Genomic DNA, 17,867 nt, shown 5'->3' with positions numbered 1-17,867 from the left:
TCCTCTGCCCCCAGCTGGCTGCCAGCGCATAACCCTTGAACGCTGTTTGTCCCACCCAGCCAGACATCCCCCCTCACTTAAGCCCTTCCGGCCCATTCAGATCTCGTTCCTTGTACAGCTGTAAACACACTCCTACTATGCAAAGCCTGAACCAAGAATAGGAGAATTTTCTTTAAAAAGAACAAAAAGCAAAGGAAGCTGCTGGCGGAGCTCGGCCAGCCCCAGCTGCCCATCAGCATTCAGGGCACGCAGCTGCTCGCGGGGAAGGCGGCTGGTGGTGGTATCCCTGGAATTCAGCTTGGCGGGGGAAGAAACAACCTCTGCTGCTTTTTCTGAAATTTCACGTAACCACCGTACTATGCCTGTGTAGTTCTGCCCAAATTCTTGTATGTATTTTGAAAGCTTTGCTGAAACAGTTAAAGCTCGGCGTTTATTTTACAGGAGTGCCCTTGTTTGCATGGCTCCTTTTGTTGCCATCTGTCAGGCTTCCTCATTGAAGCTCTTACAGAGAAAACATCAGTAACAGCAAAACAGCAGGAATTTAGGCAGACAGCCACTCCTTCCTTCTGCCCTTAAAAGGTTTGTGCCTGTGTTGCATTAACAGGGATCGCTTTCTGCTGTAACACAGACACCAAGCACAGCATCGGTCACATCTGGATGGTGCCAATACTTCCACACTCCATTTTATGTTCTTTATCTGAGCAGAGCAAGGGCACTCAATTCCCCACTTCCTATTCTCCCACCCTGATACCGCACAGCTCAGGCAGTGCTGTGCCCAGCTGTGCCAGCACAATGCCCCAAGTCACACCAGACTGCCACGAGCATCCCACCCCCATGGTGTGCACACCTACAAATCTCAGGCTGCTGACTGCTCGCACGTGTGGCTCCAGAGAAGATAAAGGAGTTACTAATGTGACAGCTTACATTCCCCTCTACTCATTATCAAGATTACCCCCCTGCCTCCCTCTGACTCATTTTAGCATCATTCCTGGAGAACACCTTGTGTGCAGCCCCAGCACCACCCAACGCAGCTCTCATAAGGTTTGTGTATCTTTTTTCCCAGGATGGATGCACTGTATGAGAAGGACTGCCTCTGTTACATGTTTTGTGAAGAGCTAAGCACTTCATTCGAGCTATGAATCATCAGCAGTGACAGCAGCAGAAACATCTTGTCATAAGCAATGAAGAAACTTCAAATTAAGTATCCCACCAAATAATTTACTGAGATTGCCAATCCACAGTCAAGAGGACTTTTGCTTATAAAATCATTCATCATTTAAAAAGGATTGCAGGGACAAAATCTAACTCCCCAAAGAACTTCCAAACTGCTAAATCACAAGCAGCAAAGGAGAGAAGGGAGGTGAAGGCCAGTGTGTCTGCAGCACCTCTCGTACCTTAACAACGGCAAACATTTCTCACGTATCGGTAGGGTAATCCATCTGCCAACATCCTGAGAAGAACTATTTAAATCTCCCCAGGCAGAAGCACCTTTCCCCCTCCCCATCACTGTTTTGGCAGCTTGGAATCTTCACGCTAACAGCCCAACCTCAATTTTTAATCAAGTCTCAGAACAGAAAGCAGTTCTTCACTGCACCTGTCGGACCTGTCTCAGCACCAACATTCTCAACATGGCACACACACACACTGGAAACAATCTGAAACTTTTCACGGTCTGTAAAGTAATGTAATGTGTCTCTGCAGTGAAAGCTCTCAGAACACAGCTGAAGCAGCACCATTTTCCGTGTTCTGGGTGCGTTGTATTGCCTTCCTTTAAAAAATCCTCTTCCTCTATAGATTCGCTCCCTTTCAAAATCATGGCATCTTCATGGCTTCTGGAACTCGAGCTGTGGGACACAAAGAGCTGTTCTCCCCATCCCCATTCATTATGCTTCCCTGCTTCTGCAGGGAGAGAAAGCAGCAAGTCACGCTATTGGTTCCCTTTGCTGCACATGGACCATTGACTCCCAGAGCCCTTACATCACATGCAATGAACCAAGAAGGTATCATACACAAAAAAGAGCGATTGCACACTTAGTGTTCTCCCAGTGCTCTCTCTAGAAATGTAGCTACGCTGAAATGTGGGGCTTTATGTGATTTCAGCACGGCCAGCTTATACACAGACTCAGGCTATGTACTCCATGATCATTAAAAATAACCTGCTACACTCACAGTACCTCACTGCTTCTAGCTATAACCCCATACCAGAAGTCAACATGCCCTTTCAGCACCAACAGCAAGACTCCTCGGCTGTCTGAGCCCTACCACTCCTGCTTCCCAGCCTCCCCCCTATTTCCCCCTGTGTACGATACTGGAAATCAAATCCCTGTAAATGCATTGTACCTTGAGGGAAATTATTCACTATCCTAAGGAAGCTGTTTCCTTCTCCAGCATCACGTCCCAGTGCAGCAGGATAAATGACTGTGGGCATGTGCATCTGCGTAAGGACTGACCTTCCAGTGCGCAGCTAATGAAGATCAGAAATCATCAAGTTCCCACTGCAGATAACTGAAAGCCTGGCATGGATGCTTAGCAAAATGTTCAAGTGACTTCAAAGACCTCTGTCAATACAGGAAAAAGCCACACTGAAATTCTGAACCTTCAAATCTATTTGAAGTGTTTCCCAACAAAGGCAGAGGATTGCTGGGCTGCCCTCCTTATGCTGCTCTTAGGGAATGAGCCCCTTTGCTCAGCCCAGCCATTCTGGCACTGTCAGTCAATCTGAGCTGCATCTTACCTGTTCCCAAAAGCTCTCTGGGTGAAGACCGACCCTGGGACACCGCAGCAGGGATGGGGCCATCCTGCACACAGAGCCACGCGTGGGCTGCTAAATGGGATTCATTAATCAGGCTCCGACTGCTCCACTTCACCAGGTGGCAGCTCTTTATAGACACCGCCTCATTTCTTTATTTTTTAAATGCCTAGATTAGTTTAGTGCAAAGCCGTTGAGAGAAACAATTTGTCTGAGGAGATGATCTATAGATGAATGAATGCTGCTAATCAGGCTCGCACAGCCCGCAGAAGCAGCCTGCCCCACAGTGCCCGGCTGCGGTGTGGGGATCAACAGACCTTCCCTTCTCCCCAGATTTCAGCAGCCCATGGGCAGCAGTGGGGCATCTCCCAGCATGGCCACTTCTGCTACAGGGCTGCACCCTCAGGCTGCAGGAGCCACCAGCTCAGAACAAACCTTGCACTCGGTCACCACTGCTAAGCCGGACAGATTCCTACTTGCGCTCCTTAACGTATGCATATTTAAGAAACAAATTATCAGGGAGATCTCTTTCATTCAGATTAGTGATTAGAATATCTTTTTCTTCTTGAAGCAGATTTTTTCCTCAGCTGTATCTGCTGCTATTCTGGGACTCTGTATTGTCTTCCCTCAATGCTGCAGAAAATGTTTAGCAGCTAATTGCACAGTCAAGTCCTTTCACATCATTTTCACTTTGGCAAGAGTAATTAAAAAAGCTAAACAGCTCGGGAACCAATTGATTAGGTCTGCAAGCTCTGTTTGGGCAATATTAAGATGCATGTGTACAGAACAGCAAATTTTCACAACACGTTCCTGAACATTTATCACTTGGTGTCAGATCCTTGCAAGATCTCCCCTTTGCTCCACTCCTACCCCATTTTCGCGGCATTTGTCTATGCACCGTGCATATATCCACACCACTTGCATATGGGCTGTGCTCCATGCTTCAAGAATCAAGAAAACTAACCCTACAGGACAAAGAGAATACTTTCCTTTCATCTCCCATACTCATAGTCTCCGAAGTCTCAGTTTGCAAACAGACTCCAACAACTCCCATCGCAGGAATGCAACCACACAAGGCTACTTTGTCACTACTTTTGAAAGACTGTGTACAATGACAACTTCTGAACTTTTGCCAGTTTGTGTATCTATACCTGCACCACAGAAAAGGTATTTTGAAGCACAACCCTGTCTGCAGACACCCTGTGATACGGTGCTGAACCACCTCTTTGTTTGCCTTCACACTCATCCTAGTCCTCCATAGCAGCGCTTTTTTATATTATAACTTTTCAACCACGTAATTGAAATTATAAGGTGAAGGGCTCCAAAATTACAACAGATGCACCAAAATGGTGAGCTTATGAGCAATAATGAAATGGAAAGTCTGGAAGCCTGAGGGTACACACATTCAGAGGTGCGCCCTGTAGTTTCTTTTCAATGAAGCTAATAATTCTACATCAACAAGAGAAATTGAAAGGATTTTATATATATATATATACACACACACACACACACACACACATATACATATACATATATATATATTTATTTAAACCACTTCCTTCTCAGTTACGCTTTCTTTTTGTGGTGGGGAGCAGAACTGAGTGCATATTTAACATCTGCCACAAAAGCCACAAGGTGAAGGGCTGACAGGAACACAGCACAACTCTAACTAAAGAAACTCCCTTCGTTGGTGGCATGAGAGCCATCAGTCACCTTCAATACCACCTGCCACCCAGGTGCTGGTGCTTCCCAAAGCCAACAGCTCCGTCCCTGTGTGACTATAGGGTACTGGGCAGTGACAGGGAATGGGTTCATGGCAAGAGTCACCAGTGTTAGGAAACAAATCTGTGAACATATTCCTGGTAGCACCTGGAAGGGGCTGGGCACACACAGGACTTCTTGCAGAGCAGTTTCAGAAGAAATCCCACTCTGTGACAGCTCCATCCCACCCAGTGCTGCAGCAGAACAGCATCCCAGGGACCTACAGCCTCTCTGTTTGGTGCAAAGGCTGCCCTCACCAACCTGTGCAAGGTCCATGCAAATCCCTCCAGGAAGGCTGAAGATGTGAAGAGCTGTATGTAAAAGGAGACGCTGAAAGGAGCAACAGGAAGGTTTCACACATTTGCAAATGTGATAATTTAAATGACAAATGTAACAAATTAAATCCAGCTTGTTAGCTAATAGAATATTTAATTATGTGCAATGAATTATCACTTAAAAGATTTGGGAATTTAACCAGTTATTCTCAGAATGCACAATGCACTCCTGAGCACCATCTGATAACAGCTCAGCACTGGCCCCCTGCATCTCCTTCCACCTTACCTTGTTTACAGCTCTATCCTGTAATAGTTTTTACTTGTTTCCTTGATGCCTTAATTTCCTGCAATAATACATCTGCCATGAATAATTAAGCAACGCATTTGCTGCTCACTGAAAGCTGAACAAGAGCAATAAATCAGCTCTAGGACCCTCTGCCAGCACGGAGGCAATCACTGATCTGCTGCAGGTTGCAGGCTGCGGTGGGAACAGCAAGAAGCACTCGAGGAGCCACTGGGCAGCGTGGCACCACGACTGGTCACAGAGTCACTAAGTATCCTGAGTTAGAAGGGACTCCCAAGGATCACAGAGTCCAGCTCCTCGCTCCACTCTGTACTAGGAGGTATATACAACCCTATGGCTGAGAGCAGTGTCCCAATGCTCCCTGAGCTCCGGCAGCTTGGGGCTGTGCCCATGGCCCTGTGCAGCCTGTTCCATGCTCACTGCCCTCTGGTGCAGAGCTTTTCCCTGGCCCTTCCCTGATGCAGCTCCATGCCATTCCCTCAAGCTCTGCTGTGTTCCCAGAGAGCACAGCTCATCGCTCTGCAGCAAGGCAGCAAAGCCCATTCTGGCACTTTCCTTGGGAAGGCCAGAAAACTGTGTGCTCTGTTCTTCACATGTACTCATTATTTCTTGCACACTCACTTTCATGGCTGTTCCCACCATTTCCCTGTTGCATGGATAGGAGAGCAGCAGCAGCAGATTGCCTGAGCGAGCATCAGTCCCCTCTCAGCACCAAGGAGATGGGCTGCCTTGCATTCCTTGCTGTATCTGCAAATATCTCCCAGTGCCCGTGGTTCCACGGGCAGGAGAGGCTGCAGGATGGGAGCAGAGTGCTGAAGGATCATCTATAGTCAGGCCCATTACCCCCTCTGAAGGTTTATCTCTCTGATTCACATTCACCCTCAGACAGCTGGGCATGCTGCATCCCTCACTTTTTTCTTTTTTTATATGAAGACTGATAGAAGATAAGGGAGAACGACAAAAACAACAGCGATAATACTTCCCTACACCACTTCCAGTCGCATGCATATCAGAGGAGAGGAACAATAAAACAACTTTCCATTACCAGAACAGCATCACCTTTTAATTGGAATGAGGTTTACAGTGCCATTGTGTTAGAGAAAGCTCAGCTGCAGAGCAGACAAGGGGCTCCAGCTTGGCAGAGTGGGGCCATTACAAACCTAATCAAGCACAGGTACCCAGCCAGGCCCAGGAAATGTCAGAGGCACCATCAGGATTCCACGTCTTAATTTGAGAATCTCCCCTGCTCACTAGAAAGCGCAAAGGCTCAGAAAAAAATTTTAAAGGTCAAAATGTAGAACAGTTCATCATTAAATTTCCTTACACAACACCCTCGTGCAGAAACAAACCGTGTAATGTTCCTGTTTTTAATTCTGTTGACAAAAGATTGTACATATTTTAAAAACGTAATGCTTAGCAGCTGTGCCACCAGTCTGCCGAGTTTGCATATAGAGCTGTAATATTACCATACTCTATTATTCATAACAGGCAGCAGACTTCATTCTCGGTCTTGTGAAAAATAATCGCAGTTCGAAGCCAAAGTCTGAAGGCAAAAACATCCCAACAGAATGGCCAGAGTTTCCAGAATGCAGGAGCTCCTGTAACAGCCTGCATCTTGATTTAAATCAATTAAATTTAAAAAAAAAAAAAAAAAAAAAAAAAGAAAAGAAAAAGATAAAGAAATTTCCTCTGATCTGTTCTTGAGAAAGCTTTCCAAGAAGCACGTGGCTCTTACACAAAACACAGGACAGGAGAAGCTCCAGTGAGCAAACAACTTGTTTCTTAACCAAAACAACTAAGCCATTAAATAAGTCATCTTCTAGCACAAGGCACTCTCCTTTCAAAGTCTTTGGACTTCACTCACTACATAAATGTCCACAGGTTCACGTGAAGTTGTTTATAGAAAGAAAAAAAATCAGTATTTCCACTTCTCCTTGATGTTCACAAGCTTTGCTTGGCGCCTGATCTGAACCTCCCATTTAAGAACCTTCTCTTCTCCTAGCACCAGGCAGGAAGTCTGCACACTCTCCTCATTCTGTAGTTCTCAAGACTGATTCATTCATTGAAGACCTCATCAACACGAGCAGAGCAGAAAGGCTATCATCTAGTAGGTCTTAGGGACAGTACTCCTCATTTCTACACGGCACTGAGGTTGCATCTCCCAGTAGAGCACAGCACTGTTGACTCTGTTAACTCCTGTACCGCTTCTGATCTATTAGAACTGCACAACTTTGCTGTCTACCAGCTGTTTAGGCAGTTGTGTCTCATTCTGTATTTACGTAGCTGATTACTCCTATTTTCAAACATCTATCTGCATTTCCCCTTATTGACACACTTCCTTTCAGACAGTTTCTCCAATTTGTAGAGATCATTTTGAATTCTATTGGTGTCCTCCAACATGCTTGCTGCTCTTCCCAGCTTGTTGCTGCCTGCAAATTTAATAAGCATGTTCTCTATTCTATCAGAGAGATCATTACTGCAAATGCTGAATGCTACCAAACTGCCAAATACCCACCCCTATGAGCAGATGTTTCATGAGAAAGAGTCTCACGAGGGAGTATTGAAAGCTTTACTAAAGATAAATGACATCTACCGCTTCTCCATTCACAAGGCCTGTTATCCTGTCATTAAAGAAAATTAGATTGATTTGACCTTGACAGATCTACGTTGGGTTTGTTCCTTTGCCTATGTGGATGTAACAATATTTCAAGTTGTTGCAATTAATAACACTTTAGAGAAGCAACAGTAAGCATGCAGCTTCTTACAACAATACCTGATTTTAGATATGAAATGGGAACTAATTTGAACGGGATGAAAAGAGAAGAGAATGTCTTTCTCTTCACAACTCCCTTAAAGATGCTGCATTTTAAGGCCATTGCTGGAGGCTGTGGAGGGGCAATTCTGAGGTGCACAGGCCTCGAGTTTGATGCAGTCCAGCAATGATTACATCACACAGTACAAAAGCACAGCACAAGCTCAACAAAGAAAACTCTGTATTTACACAGTTGTCTCAACTGGAGGGATGTACTGGGAAACAAACATCACAGTGCGTGTGAACTCACCTTCCCTGACCAGATCACACCGTGTGCTGCTGGAGCTGGAGGATCACCTCTGGGTCTCCAAAACGCTGAGATTAGAACAGCTCTGCCTTCATTCACAGAACAAATATGCAGGTGATTGAGGTGTGTACAAGCTCAGACAGCACTCGTTAGTCACATGCACTTAACACTTTGCATGAAATTCCCTTCCTTCATATTATTCAACAGCACATTTCTCTATGGGTCACTGCCTTCCACAAACAAAGTTCCCTTCCCCTCAACTGCTAAAGTGCGCCTGTGGTAATGTCAAATATTTTCATAGACATTTTATCTACGAATAACACTACTGCTTGTATTACAGAGTACAGAAGCAAAAATCCTCTTTGTTTTCAAAAGCATCCAAACAATCTCTGCAGGAAGAGCCAAAAAGCAAGCGCCCAACTCATAACCACAGCCCCCCAACTTCAGCTTTGGCAGAAAACCAAGCAAGGCACATTTCAGCCATGAAAGAAACTCATAGAAAGCTAAACCAAGCAGCTTATAATAAAGAACTTTGCATAACCCCTAGTATAATGCATGCAACAGAGCGTACAGAAGTACCCTGGAAGTCTGCACAGCACACATAAATGGCAAGACAACAGCCAGGACCATTACCTCCCCTTACAGGGAACAGGAGCAGAGGGAGCCCTTCCAGCTCTTGGACTGCCCTTACCACCCTCCTGAGAGCCCCAGGCAATTCACTGTGCTCAGCATGCCAAGAATGAACACACTGTGCCAGGACAAGGCATCCCAGAGCTTTACAAGGGAATATGAAAGTATTTTCTCTATTTTCCCTTTTGCTTCCCTCCCCCTGCTGCCATGGCCCCATCACTTATTAAATGCCCCGTAAATCAAAGAGTGGTAGATGAACGAGAGAAGCCCGCTTCTGTCAGGGTTTTTCTTGCATTCTGAAACCACAGAAAGCTTATCTGTTTGATGCTAAATAAGATGAAAACAGGTAGCCATCCCCGTCACATAGGTATTTTAATCATCTTAGGCATTTCACAGGATTTTCACCGCTCATCACTCAGTTCTTCAATGAATCTTCCCTCATGTAATTAAACACTACATAAGTAAATATACTTACAGCTTCTCTTGCTTCCAAGCTGGCTTTTGTCAAATACAAGGACTGAAATCCATTCACGGCAACTCTCACATTTACCACCAAACAGAGGACTTCAGTTTTTAGCTCAAAAACCAGCGAAGTACTATCTCTGCCTTATGTAGAGCTCCACACTGAAAGCTACGACTTGGCAATGTGTGCACGTCTACCACCCTCACAAGCCACGAACTGGATTTGACAAGCTGGTGACAATGTACCATCCTGTCTGCCAGGCACACTTGTGCCGGTGCCAGGACTCAAACTGGTTATTACAAATGGAGTTTTTCAGGGGCAAACAGACCTGGGTGAATAAAGCTAAAGCCGCTGCATGTTTCCTGGTCTTTCTGGATCCCGTTTTTCCAAGCAACCTTTACCAGAAGTAACAACACATACGTTAATAGTTGAAGTGAACTTGTCTAAAAATAAACAGAAAGAAAACACGTAGGTGTTCTGCACTCCAATATCCAAGTACTGAGGCTCAAGAGCCATCGTCACCTCCTCCCTGCGTTGCAATTAACTTGCAAGGGCTTTTATCATTCACCTTTGGGGTGAACCAGGACAGTCATCACAGGTAGAAATTATTGAGAATTTAAAAAAAAATGAGAAAAGCATCAAAAGCAGACAAGAAGGATCCCCAGGGTACAATCTTCCTTTTAAATGTGCAGCATTAACCAGTGTCAAATGTGGGTGGTTATTGTCCTCTCCATGGGACCAAATTCCCAGAGAAGCCAGCATCAACTGGAGCACAGCAACCCTGCACAGCAGAGGAACCTGCCGTGCTGACAGCACCCAGCACGCCAACACACAGCAGCCACCCTGGTGCCACCAGCCTGCAATGGCCTTTCCACTTGCTTTATGTTTTGACCAGAAGCTATTCATAAAACTCAGCCCAATTTTCAAAATGCGTTCATGGAAACCGTAGTGTTAATTAATGAAAAAAAATGGCAACAACGGTAACGCATGTAATGAAGGACAACCTGAAAAGCACAGCAGGGCTCATTCCAGCATGTGTAACATGAAGTGGAAAATATTTTCTAATTATTTCTTCAACACTACATGGAGTGCCCCGATTATAAAGACCTCATGCCATAACACCTGAAAAAGCCCAGACTTTTTCCGGCTGAAAGAAACCAACACTCAGGACGAAGTCTGGCATTGCAGCCTGCAGTTCACACACCAATGTAAATCTGTCATACATCAGATGTGCTTTGGTTTAATCCACTAATCATATGTCAATAAAGCATGTGAGGCAAAAGACACTTCTACGACTTAGGGCTTCCAGCAAGCACCCTCTGGTGTTTTCAGATCAACAAAATAAATGAGATTTGTCTTCAGCATAGACAAAGCTCTGATTCACACAAGGGGCTAAATACAGCATTCAATTAGAAGTACACCACTGCTTTCCAGTTACTTTCACATAAAGACAGACATTTGACCAGAGAAAAAATATCCATGAACAAAGGATTTACTTAAAGAAAAACAAAAAACATAACACACCAGCCAAAAAAAAAAAAAAAAAAAGATTGAACAACATTCTGAGCAAATTTCATACTTGTAGTTGTTCACCAGATCGTGCTGCTTCGTCTTGTATTACAATATCATTCTGAAGTGCCAACACAATGAACAGATAATCAAAGAACTAAGAAAAAGAAAAAAAAGGCATCCATATTATTACTTTATTGCCTTTTTTTTTTTTTTTTTTAACAACTGCTCGGCTAAAACAGTGCAAGCTCCAGCAGGCCTCATGCTTTTTCCTCACCTGAGGAATGACAGCATGACAAATAGTATTACTTAATCAGTATTTTCCAGCACTCCTTTTCATCTCAAAGGATGCCACCATCACTACTACAGAATATTTTAAAACATCTCCCTGAAGTATTCACAGCAGCCTGTGCAGTCACAACTAACTAACATCTGGGAATACACACAACCAGCCTGCAACTACGTCTGGAAACTGAAGGATGAGCTTTGCAAGACTGGTAGTCAGTAAATAACAGCAAGGATCGATTACTTGGACAAAATTTCTTGGGTAAGTAGATGAGTTGTGATCCAACAAAATGTATTTTCACAGAATCCTTGAGTTGGAAGGGACCTTAAACTCCTCTGCAATGAGCAGGGATGCCTACAGCTCAACCAGGCTCTCAGAGACCCATTCAGTCTTATCTTTTTATGAAGTTAAGGGCAAGAACCCAAGTCACACTAACAAAATGGCAATTGGAGACTTCAGAAGATTCCCAGGTCATCGTAGAGGACCATGTTTCCACCTCAAAGCTATGGGCAAAGGCGTAACAATTGCTGCTGTTGTGTGACACGAGGTGGCACATCTTTTCTCGGTGCTGGTCTCGACTTCAAAAAACACTTCTAAAAGTCAGGAGAATTTGTGGAGACCTGTAAATATGATTTGATCAGAAAAATCAAGACCAATCCATTTTTCCACAATAAGAAGGACAAACTTTCAGACTGTCTAACTGTTACATTCTAAGTTGCTCCTCAGGGAGCCTGCATGAAGCAGCATGAACTTCTAGCCTAGCTGACAAAGGTTACAGCATCCAGTATCTGAACCCAAAAACACACAAACCAAGCCTAAAATAAATACAGATTTGTAGAAGTAATGATTACTTCATTTTCCCAGATCACACAGGAGATGGGTAAATTCTCCACCATTTAGCCTTCAAATCATGATTTGATAGTCTCTTAAAAGCTATGTGCTAGATCATTTGCAGCTGTTAAAAGCAGATGCAAAAATTACTCTCTGAAATTACACAGCCTCCATTGTGCAGGTCACAGTACAAGTCTACACTGATCTGATTTCTGGCCCTACAATCTATGAATCTACACTGGAGATAAAATTTTAAGCAGTCACTTTACTGTTTTTCTATATCACCTAGCCAATAAGCACATTTATAGAACATTCTCTCTCAAAAAGTGCATTCAGTATATCTGCCTCCAGCTCCTGTCACTGTACCAACAGCTTGCATAGATGTGAAGGCAGCAGAGCAGCTCTGGCCACCCAACCCCATCTCAATGCCACGGATAGCAGGCAGGTGTGTGACATGAGGAGCCTGGTGCAGAGGCACAAGTCAGAGCCTACAGTGAGACCTCCTGCAAACCAGCAGCCCCGCAACACCACTGATGAGTGACAAGATGCCCAGAGCTCTTCAAAAGCAAGATCCTGCCTGAGATTTCATCACAGCCCTGGGCTCAGGAGCCTCCCATCACTGGGGGCTGGAAGATGGCGCCAGGAAGGGATCGCTAAATATTTATGCTGTTCTTACATTCTCCATAGGTCTTTGTCATGACCACTGCTGGATAAGAGCTATGGAGCTGAGGCACACCTTTGACCCAGCACCTGATGTTGACTGATGAGTGATGGTGGCTTTAAGAATAAATAAAAAAGACAAATTGCAATGCTGTGACCTGTTACAGGTAGCCATCCAAACAAATTCACAGGAGTCCTGCAAGTGCTGGAGCAAAAAGGAACACGGCTATAAATGCAGAAATATCTGCTGTCTACTCTCAACAGAGCATTTGCTTTTACAGCATCCTTCCTATCTTTTACATCTGCAATGTTCGGCTACAAGCCAGCAGCACCTAGATATTTTACAGAAAAGTGAGGAACCATTTATGCCTAAAAATATATATGATGAATAAGGACAGCAAAAATAAGCTGCACAATGACTGTGGTTAATATTTCTGCCTGCCCCTTAACAATGCAACCCAGTGCCTCAGTTACAGGGGTTTTCCTAAGCAATTTTTTACATGTTCTTTTCACTGATTGAATTTGTCAAGCTAGTCGAGGCAGAAATGCAGAAAACTAGTATTTACCTGAGTTGTAATACCTGGATCTGATCATACCAATTATACCTAATCACTACATTCAGTGTTTGGGGATGGGCACGCAAACAAAAATGAGGAAGCGGAAACAGATGTAAGGCAGCAATGGAAAAACCTCAGGTCCAGCTTTCTGGATGGGACTCTGCCATCCAGCTTTGCAAAGCACAGCTTCAAAGGTCTAGGTCCAAAGCATCTGCCACTGGGCCACTGTTTGGGATGTGAAGCCAAGAGGCAGAGCTGAACTGGGGAACAAAGCCCCACCTGGGTCGCAGGAGCAGAGCAGTACATGTAGGCACACAGATGGGGCACAAGAGAAGCGAGTGATAGCAAAAGTTCCAGTGCTCTTCCATGCAAAACCTCTGGACAGTGCTTTACCTGCAGGGCAAAATCCCCAACAAAACAGAGCTCATCTGGAACCACGTGTCTAGGAATTGCATGGCACGCTCCCATTTCTCAGCCTTTGCACCTCAGCTTCCTATTTGTTTTGAGGTGTCTCCTCAGTACAATTTGCACCCAAGAAACATGGTTAATGGGAAGCATTTGCATGACATACACAACTATCTGATAGAAAGGACCAAGGTAGGTTTGAGCTGCTTCAGATTTGTGGCCCTCACTCATAGGAGGATGCGGGAGGGCAAGGACCTGTCCTACAGGCACCAGCTCACTGCTGCAAGCTGCCCCTCACACCCTTAAACAAAAGTCAAGCTTGCTCCATCTTTAGAAATCAGATGCAAATTGTTTACCATGTCTCACTTCACACCTAGTTGCCCAAAGAATGCGACTTTGGTTAGAAAATACTGGGCATGGGTCACCTAACCTCTTCCTTTAGCTAATGGAAGCCTCGCTCAGGGCATCAAATACAAAGCCTAATTTTAAGAAAACAGACCAGCAACAAAACACATCGCTGATGACGGTATTGATTCTTTTTCCCCCTGGTTTCTCAGCATTTTGTTTTGAGAGGGGCTTTTTTGTTGTTGTTGCTTGTTATTTATTTATTTTAGTAGAGTAAATGACATATTTCCGAAGGATTGAAAAGAGCATCTTTTAGCTGACAATTGAACTGAACATTAAATGAAATCTGCAAAGCCGTTTTTCCCATGCACAATCAAAAGCTGACAGACAAGGATGCACGGAGTGCATAAAAAACACAAGCAAGCTGAGGGAGAAAGTGTAAAACAGTCATCCTGAATCAGCTCTGAGCCACTCTAATGGAATTAGGGTCACACTGACAGAAACACACTCAGATCACAGAGAAAATTTAATAATTTCTTACTGCAGTCTGTAAAAGCAGAGGAGGATTTGAAAGTGCTTTCTGCCAAATTAACACTTCTCTATCGACCATTCCCCACACGTTCCCCCTCCTGCTCACCTTCTCCTCCAAACCCCTCACCAGAGAGGCCCCGAAAGCACTGGCCCTATCTTGCTCGCAGGGAGGAACCCAGGGAGCTATGTGTTTAACCTCTGGATGCCCCTTCGATTCCTCAGTGCTGACGTTACTCAGCCCCTGTGAGCTCAGCCCCAGGAGCAGCATTGCAGCGCACCCGCAGCTAATTCCGCTACGCAATACATATTCAATCTGTTTTATCTCAGGCGTTAACTTCTCGCTGTCTGCCAGCTGCCTAATTGTCAGCAAGCTCCAACAGCCAAGCTGAATGTGTTGTGACAACAACAGCTACAAAGCACAGGCTGGGAAGGTAGGGACGCCCAGGTTCTGCAGCACCCAGCTGCTGGCAGAGGCAGCCCCTGCCCAGTCCCCTCCTACCAGTACCAAAGCGATGCTGCAGACTGACTCCAGGAATGCAGAGATAATCGTGCTCCCCTTATTGTATTACTTTTAATTGGAGAAATAGAGGAGCAATTTGTGATCCAGAGCCTTGCGATTCTTCTGCTGTCTCCCAGCAGTACCACAATGGGAAAAAGAAAGAATCAGGGTGATACACCAGGCACAGCCAAATTCCATCAGGAATCCATCCAGACAAGTAAACTGCCATCAAGATGCTTAGGGGACAATAAAAATGAGGAGAGGACATATGAGGTGCTTCTTTATCAACATCCTTTTCTACCTTTTGCAGTAAGGTCCACCATGCATTCTTCCCACCAGGGAGTTCTACCAGGACTCCCAAACACCATCTCCACTATCATATTTTACCCATCTCCACCATTGACAGCAGTATACAAAATAAGAAGAAATTCATCCTGCAACTGCATAAATGCAAAGCTTCCCTCAGTCTCCTGGCCGTCACACAGCATCCTGCCACTGGGAGCGTCGGTGTTAAAAGTCAGTGGGGCAAGAGAACCTATCAATTGCCAAAACACACAGAGCAACACTTTCCACTCAGGAAGACTTCAGTTAATCTACAGTGGCTGTAGCAGTTAAAAGGTCACTGTCCTCCAGATTTGCCTTGCAGATTAGGATAAAGTAATTCAGAGTCAGTCTGCACCAGAGAAAAAGGCATACATACCGATATGTTTGCTTCTCAAGACAGAAGTGTTGCACATCTGAGACATCAATATTTGGATCTGGGCCTGTGAAACAGGGCCAAGTTTCTTCACTTTAAGCATGTGGAAGCATTCCACAAAACTGGCAAACCATATCCACTACAGATTATCCTTAGACCAAGAACTGTTCTAGGATGTCTCAAACTCCACCAGCTTGTGCACAGCTGATGGAGAAATGCTTTTATTCTTTGCAGGGACCAAGATGACGATAATGAAAATTTTTTCATACCTCAAAATATTAAATGTATACTTGTCTGTGCCAGACTCCAAAATGGGATATAGCACTTAGACTTAAAATAATCTAGATAAGCATCTTCTAGCACCTCTAGTGATGGTAAAAATAGTGGTGAAATGGTGAAAATGAATTTTCATCTTTCTTCTCATCAATCCTCAATCCCCTCTCCAGCTTCTCCAAATTTACTCCTCTCCCTTTAGTCAAGGACACTGAAGAACTCCAGTCCATTTTCTCCACTCAGCCAGGCTCTTAATGGTGTGGTGACCTCCTTCAGCTTTCACAAAATTACATCTTAATTACAAAGCCTGGTGACCAACTAAAGCTGGAGTGAGAGGCAGATGGCTGGTGGCAGTTCAGGAGGTGCATCACAGCCACCTCCCTGATCCATTTGAAGCATCTCAGGGGCCCAGAGTGTTTGCAAAGATACTGAGTATTCGCAGCTGCCTTAGAGCCTGCAATGAACACGTGAATATTTGGCCATTCTGAAAAATGAATCCTCCAAAATCATTATATGCTGGAGGAGAGAAGTGCTCTGCAACACGCAGGTACATGCGATATTAACCAAAGCACCATGGCCGCTCATAGCAGGCTGTCCCACTCCATGCTGCCAGCAGAGAGCTACAAAGGCTGACTTCCTAAGGACATAAGTCTCTCCTCAGGTACCAGACATGAGCAGAGCACCTGAAGTACCACCACAGGAAAATTTGACTCCAATTCTTCTACAGGTGGAGGGCAGCTACACCAGAAAGTAAAGACTTGAATGTTTTCCCAGCAGTTTTCCATCACCCACTGATTCAGGAGAGATGTTTCAGTTCTACAGAAACTATAAGAGCTGGTAAAAGAACAAAGTAACAGGGATTTCTTCAACCCCAGTACATCTCTCTTCCTCCGCCCCCAATTTTCTTTACTCATCTATACACGTTAGCAATCAAGTTGACAGGTTTTTATCTTGCAGCTACTACTGAAGCTACTACAGAAGCTCGTCCTGCGCTTGAATAAATGTTGCCAGCCTTTTTAGTTCTATTTGTGCCCCTTCACACACATACTGTTTATCTTTACTGCACACATTGGAAAACAAGATTTGGAGGGTTACCCCTTTGTCCTCAGTGTTGCCAGTACATATCCAGAAGTTTCAGCATTTGTCGAAAGAAAACTTGCAAGACATTCAAGCCTTTAAAAAATGAGTGTTACTTACTTTCGGCTCCTGCTTTAGCAGGATCAGGCAGCATCAAGCAGCACAGGATGACTGCTAGCACAGTGAGTACTGAGACGCAGAAGTTAGGCACCATATTCCAAAGCAGGGCAAGTCCTCTTCAGTCTGAGGCAAGTGGTCAGCACATCCAGCGTTACAGACACAGACTTACTCCTGCAAACCAAGAGATGAAGAAAAGTGTTTAAATATGATGCATGCATTAACTGCTGACATGCAAAACTAAACCGTAAAGACAATTAAGACACAGGTACAAATGAAATTTGACTATCTTTCCTGCTTGAGCAGCATAGCATCACACTAATACTCCACAATCCAGTAGGCTGTTTTTAAGGGGCACAAGCCATAAAAACATCACCATCTTCAAGTCTGCCTTCAGATCCCGTCTCTATTACAGCCTGACAATATATCCTTTAGCTGTTCTCACTATGTTTGTACAACAAATAGTTCTGAAGATGCACATTACCAGAAACAGTGTCTTAAGTTCACAAAACTCTCCTTGTCTGCCCAAGAGAGACATGCTCGGTTGCATACATATGGTGGTTTGTAGTCAGCAGTGTTCAGCGTAGCTGGGCTGGTGAACAACTGCTATAGAAAAGGACATCCTTTTGTAGCACCCACTGCACCTGCACCTCTGTTGGGTCTAAACAGGAGACAGAGCAGCTGAACAGAGTCAGCTCCAATTTCATAGAGCAGATGGGGATGCCAGTGAAAAATAATGGTGAAATGCCTTTAAAGATAAGGTTTACTTAAAGTAAAGAGCTAAGGTTCATACTCTCCAAAAAGGATAGGAGGCACCATCTAAAAGGACAAAATTACCC

The 17,867-nt window shown here is 44.5% G+C and overlaps 1 protein-coding gene across 2 annotated transcripts in view; it reads right to left on the bottom strand.

Annotated features, from left to right (window-relative positions):
* Positions 1 to 17,867, bottom strand: part of PTPRF (protein tyrosine phosphatase receptor type F) — a 292,857-nt gene that overhangs the window by 202,053 nt on the left and 72,937 nt on the right. For both annotated transcript variants that reach the window (XM_042819454.1, XM_042819455.1), the window contains exon 3: positions 17,032 to 17,202. In XM_042819454.1, the coding sequence (XP_042675388.1) occupies positions 17,032 to 17,125 (94 nt within the window). In that variant the 5' untranslated portion in view covers positions 17,126 to 17,202. The remainder of the gene's footprint in view (positions 1 to 17,031; positions 17,203 to 17,867) is intronic.

The sequence above is a fragment of the Centrocercus urophasianus genome, unplaced genomic scaffold (genome assembly GCF_019232065.1).
Source record: "Centrocercus urophasianus isolate 14NV4802_14NV808 unplaced genomic scaffold, USGS_Curo_1.0 seq_18, whole genome shotgun sequence".
In the NCBI taxonomy this organism is placed as follows: Eukaryota; Metazoa; Chordata; class Aves; order Galliformes; family Phasianidae; genus Centrocercus; species Centrocercus urophasianus.
Note: the sequence above shows the minus strand (reverse complement) of the source record. Positions and strands in the feature narration are given on the sequence as shown.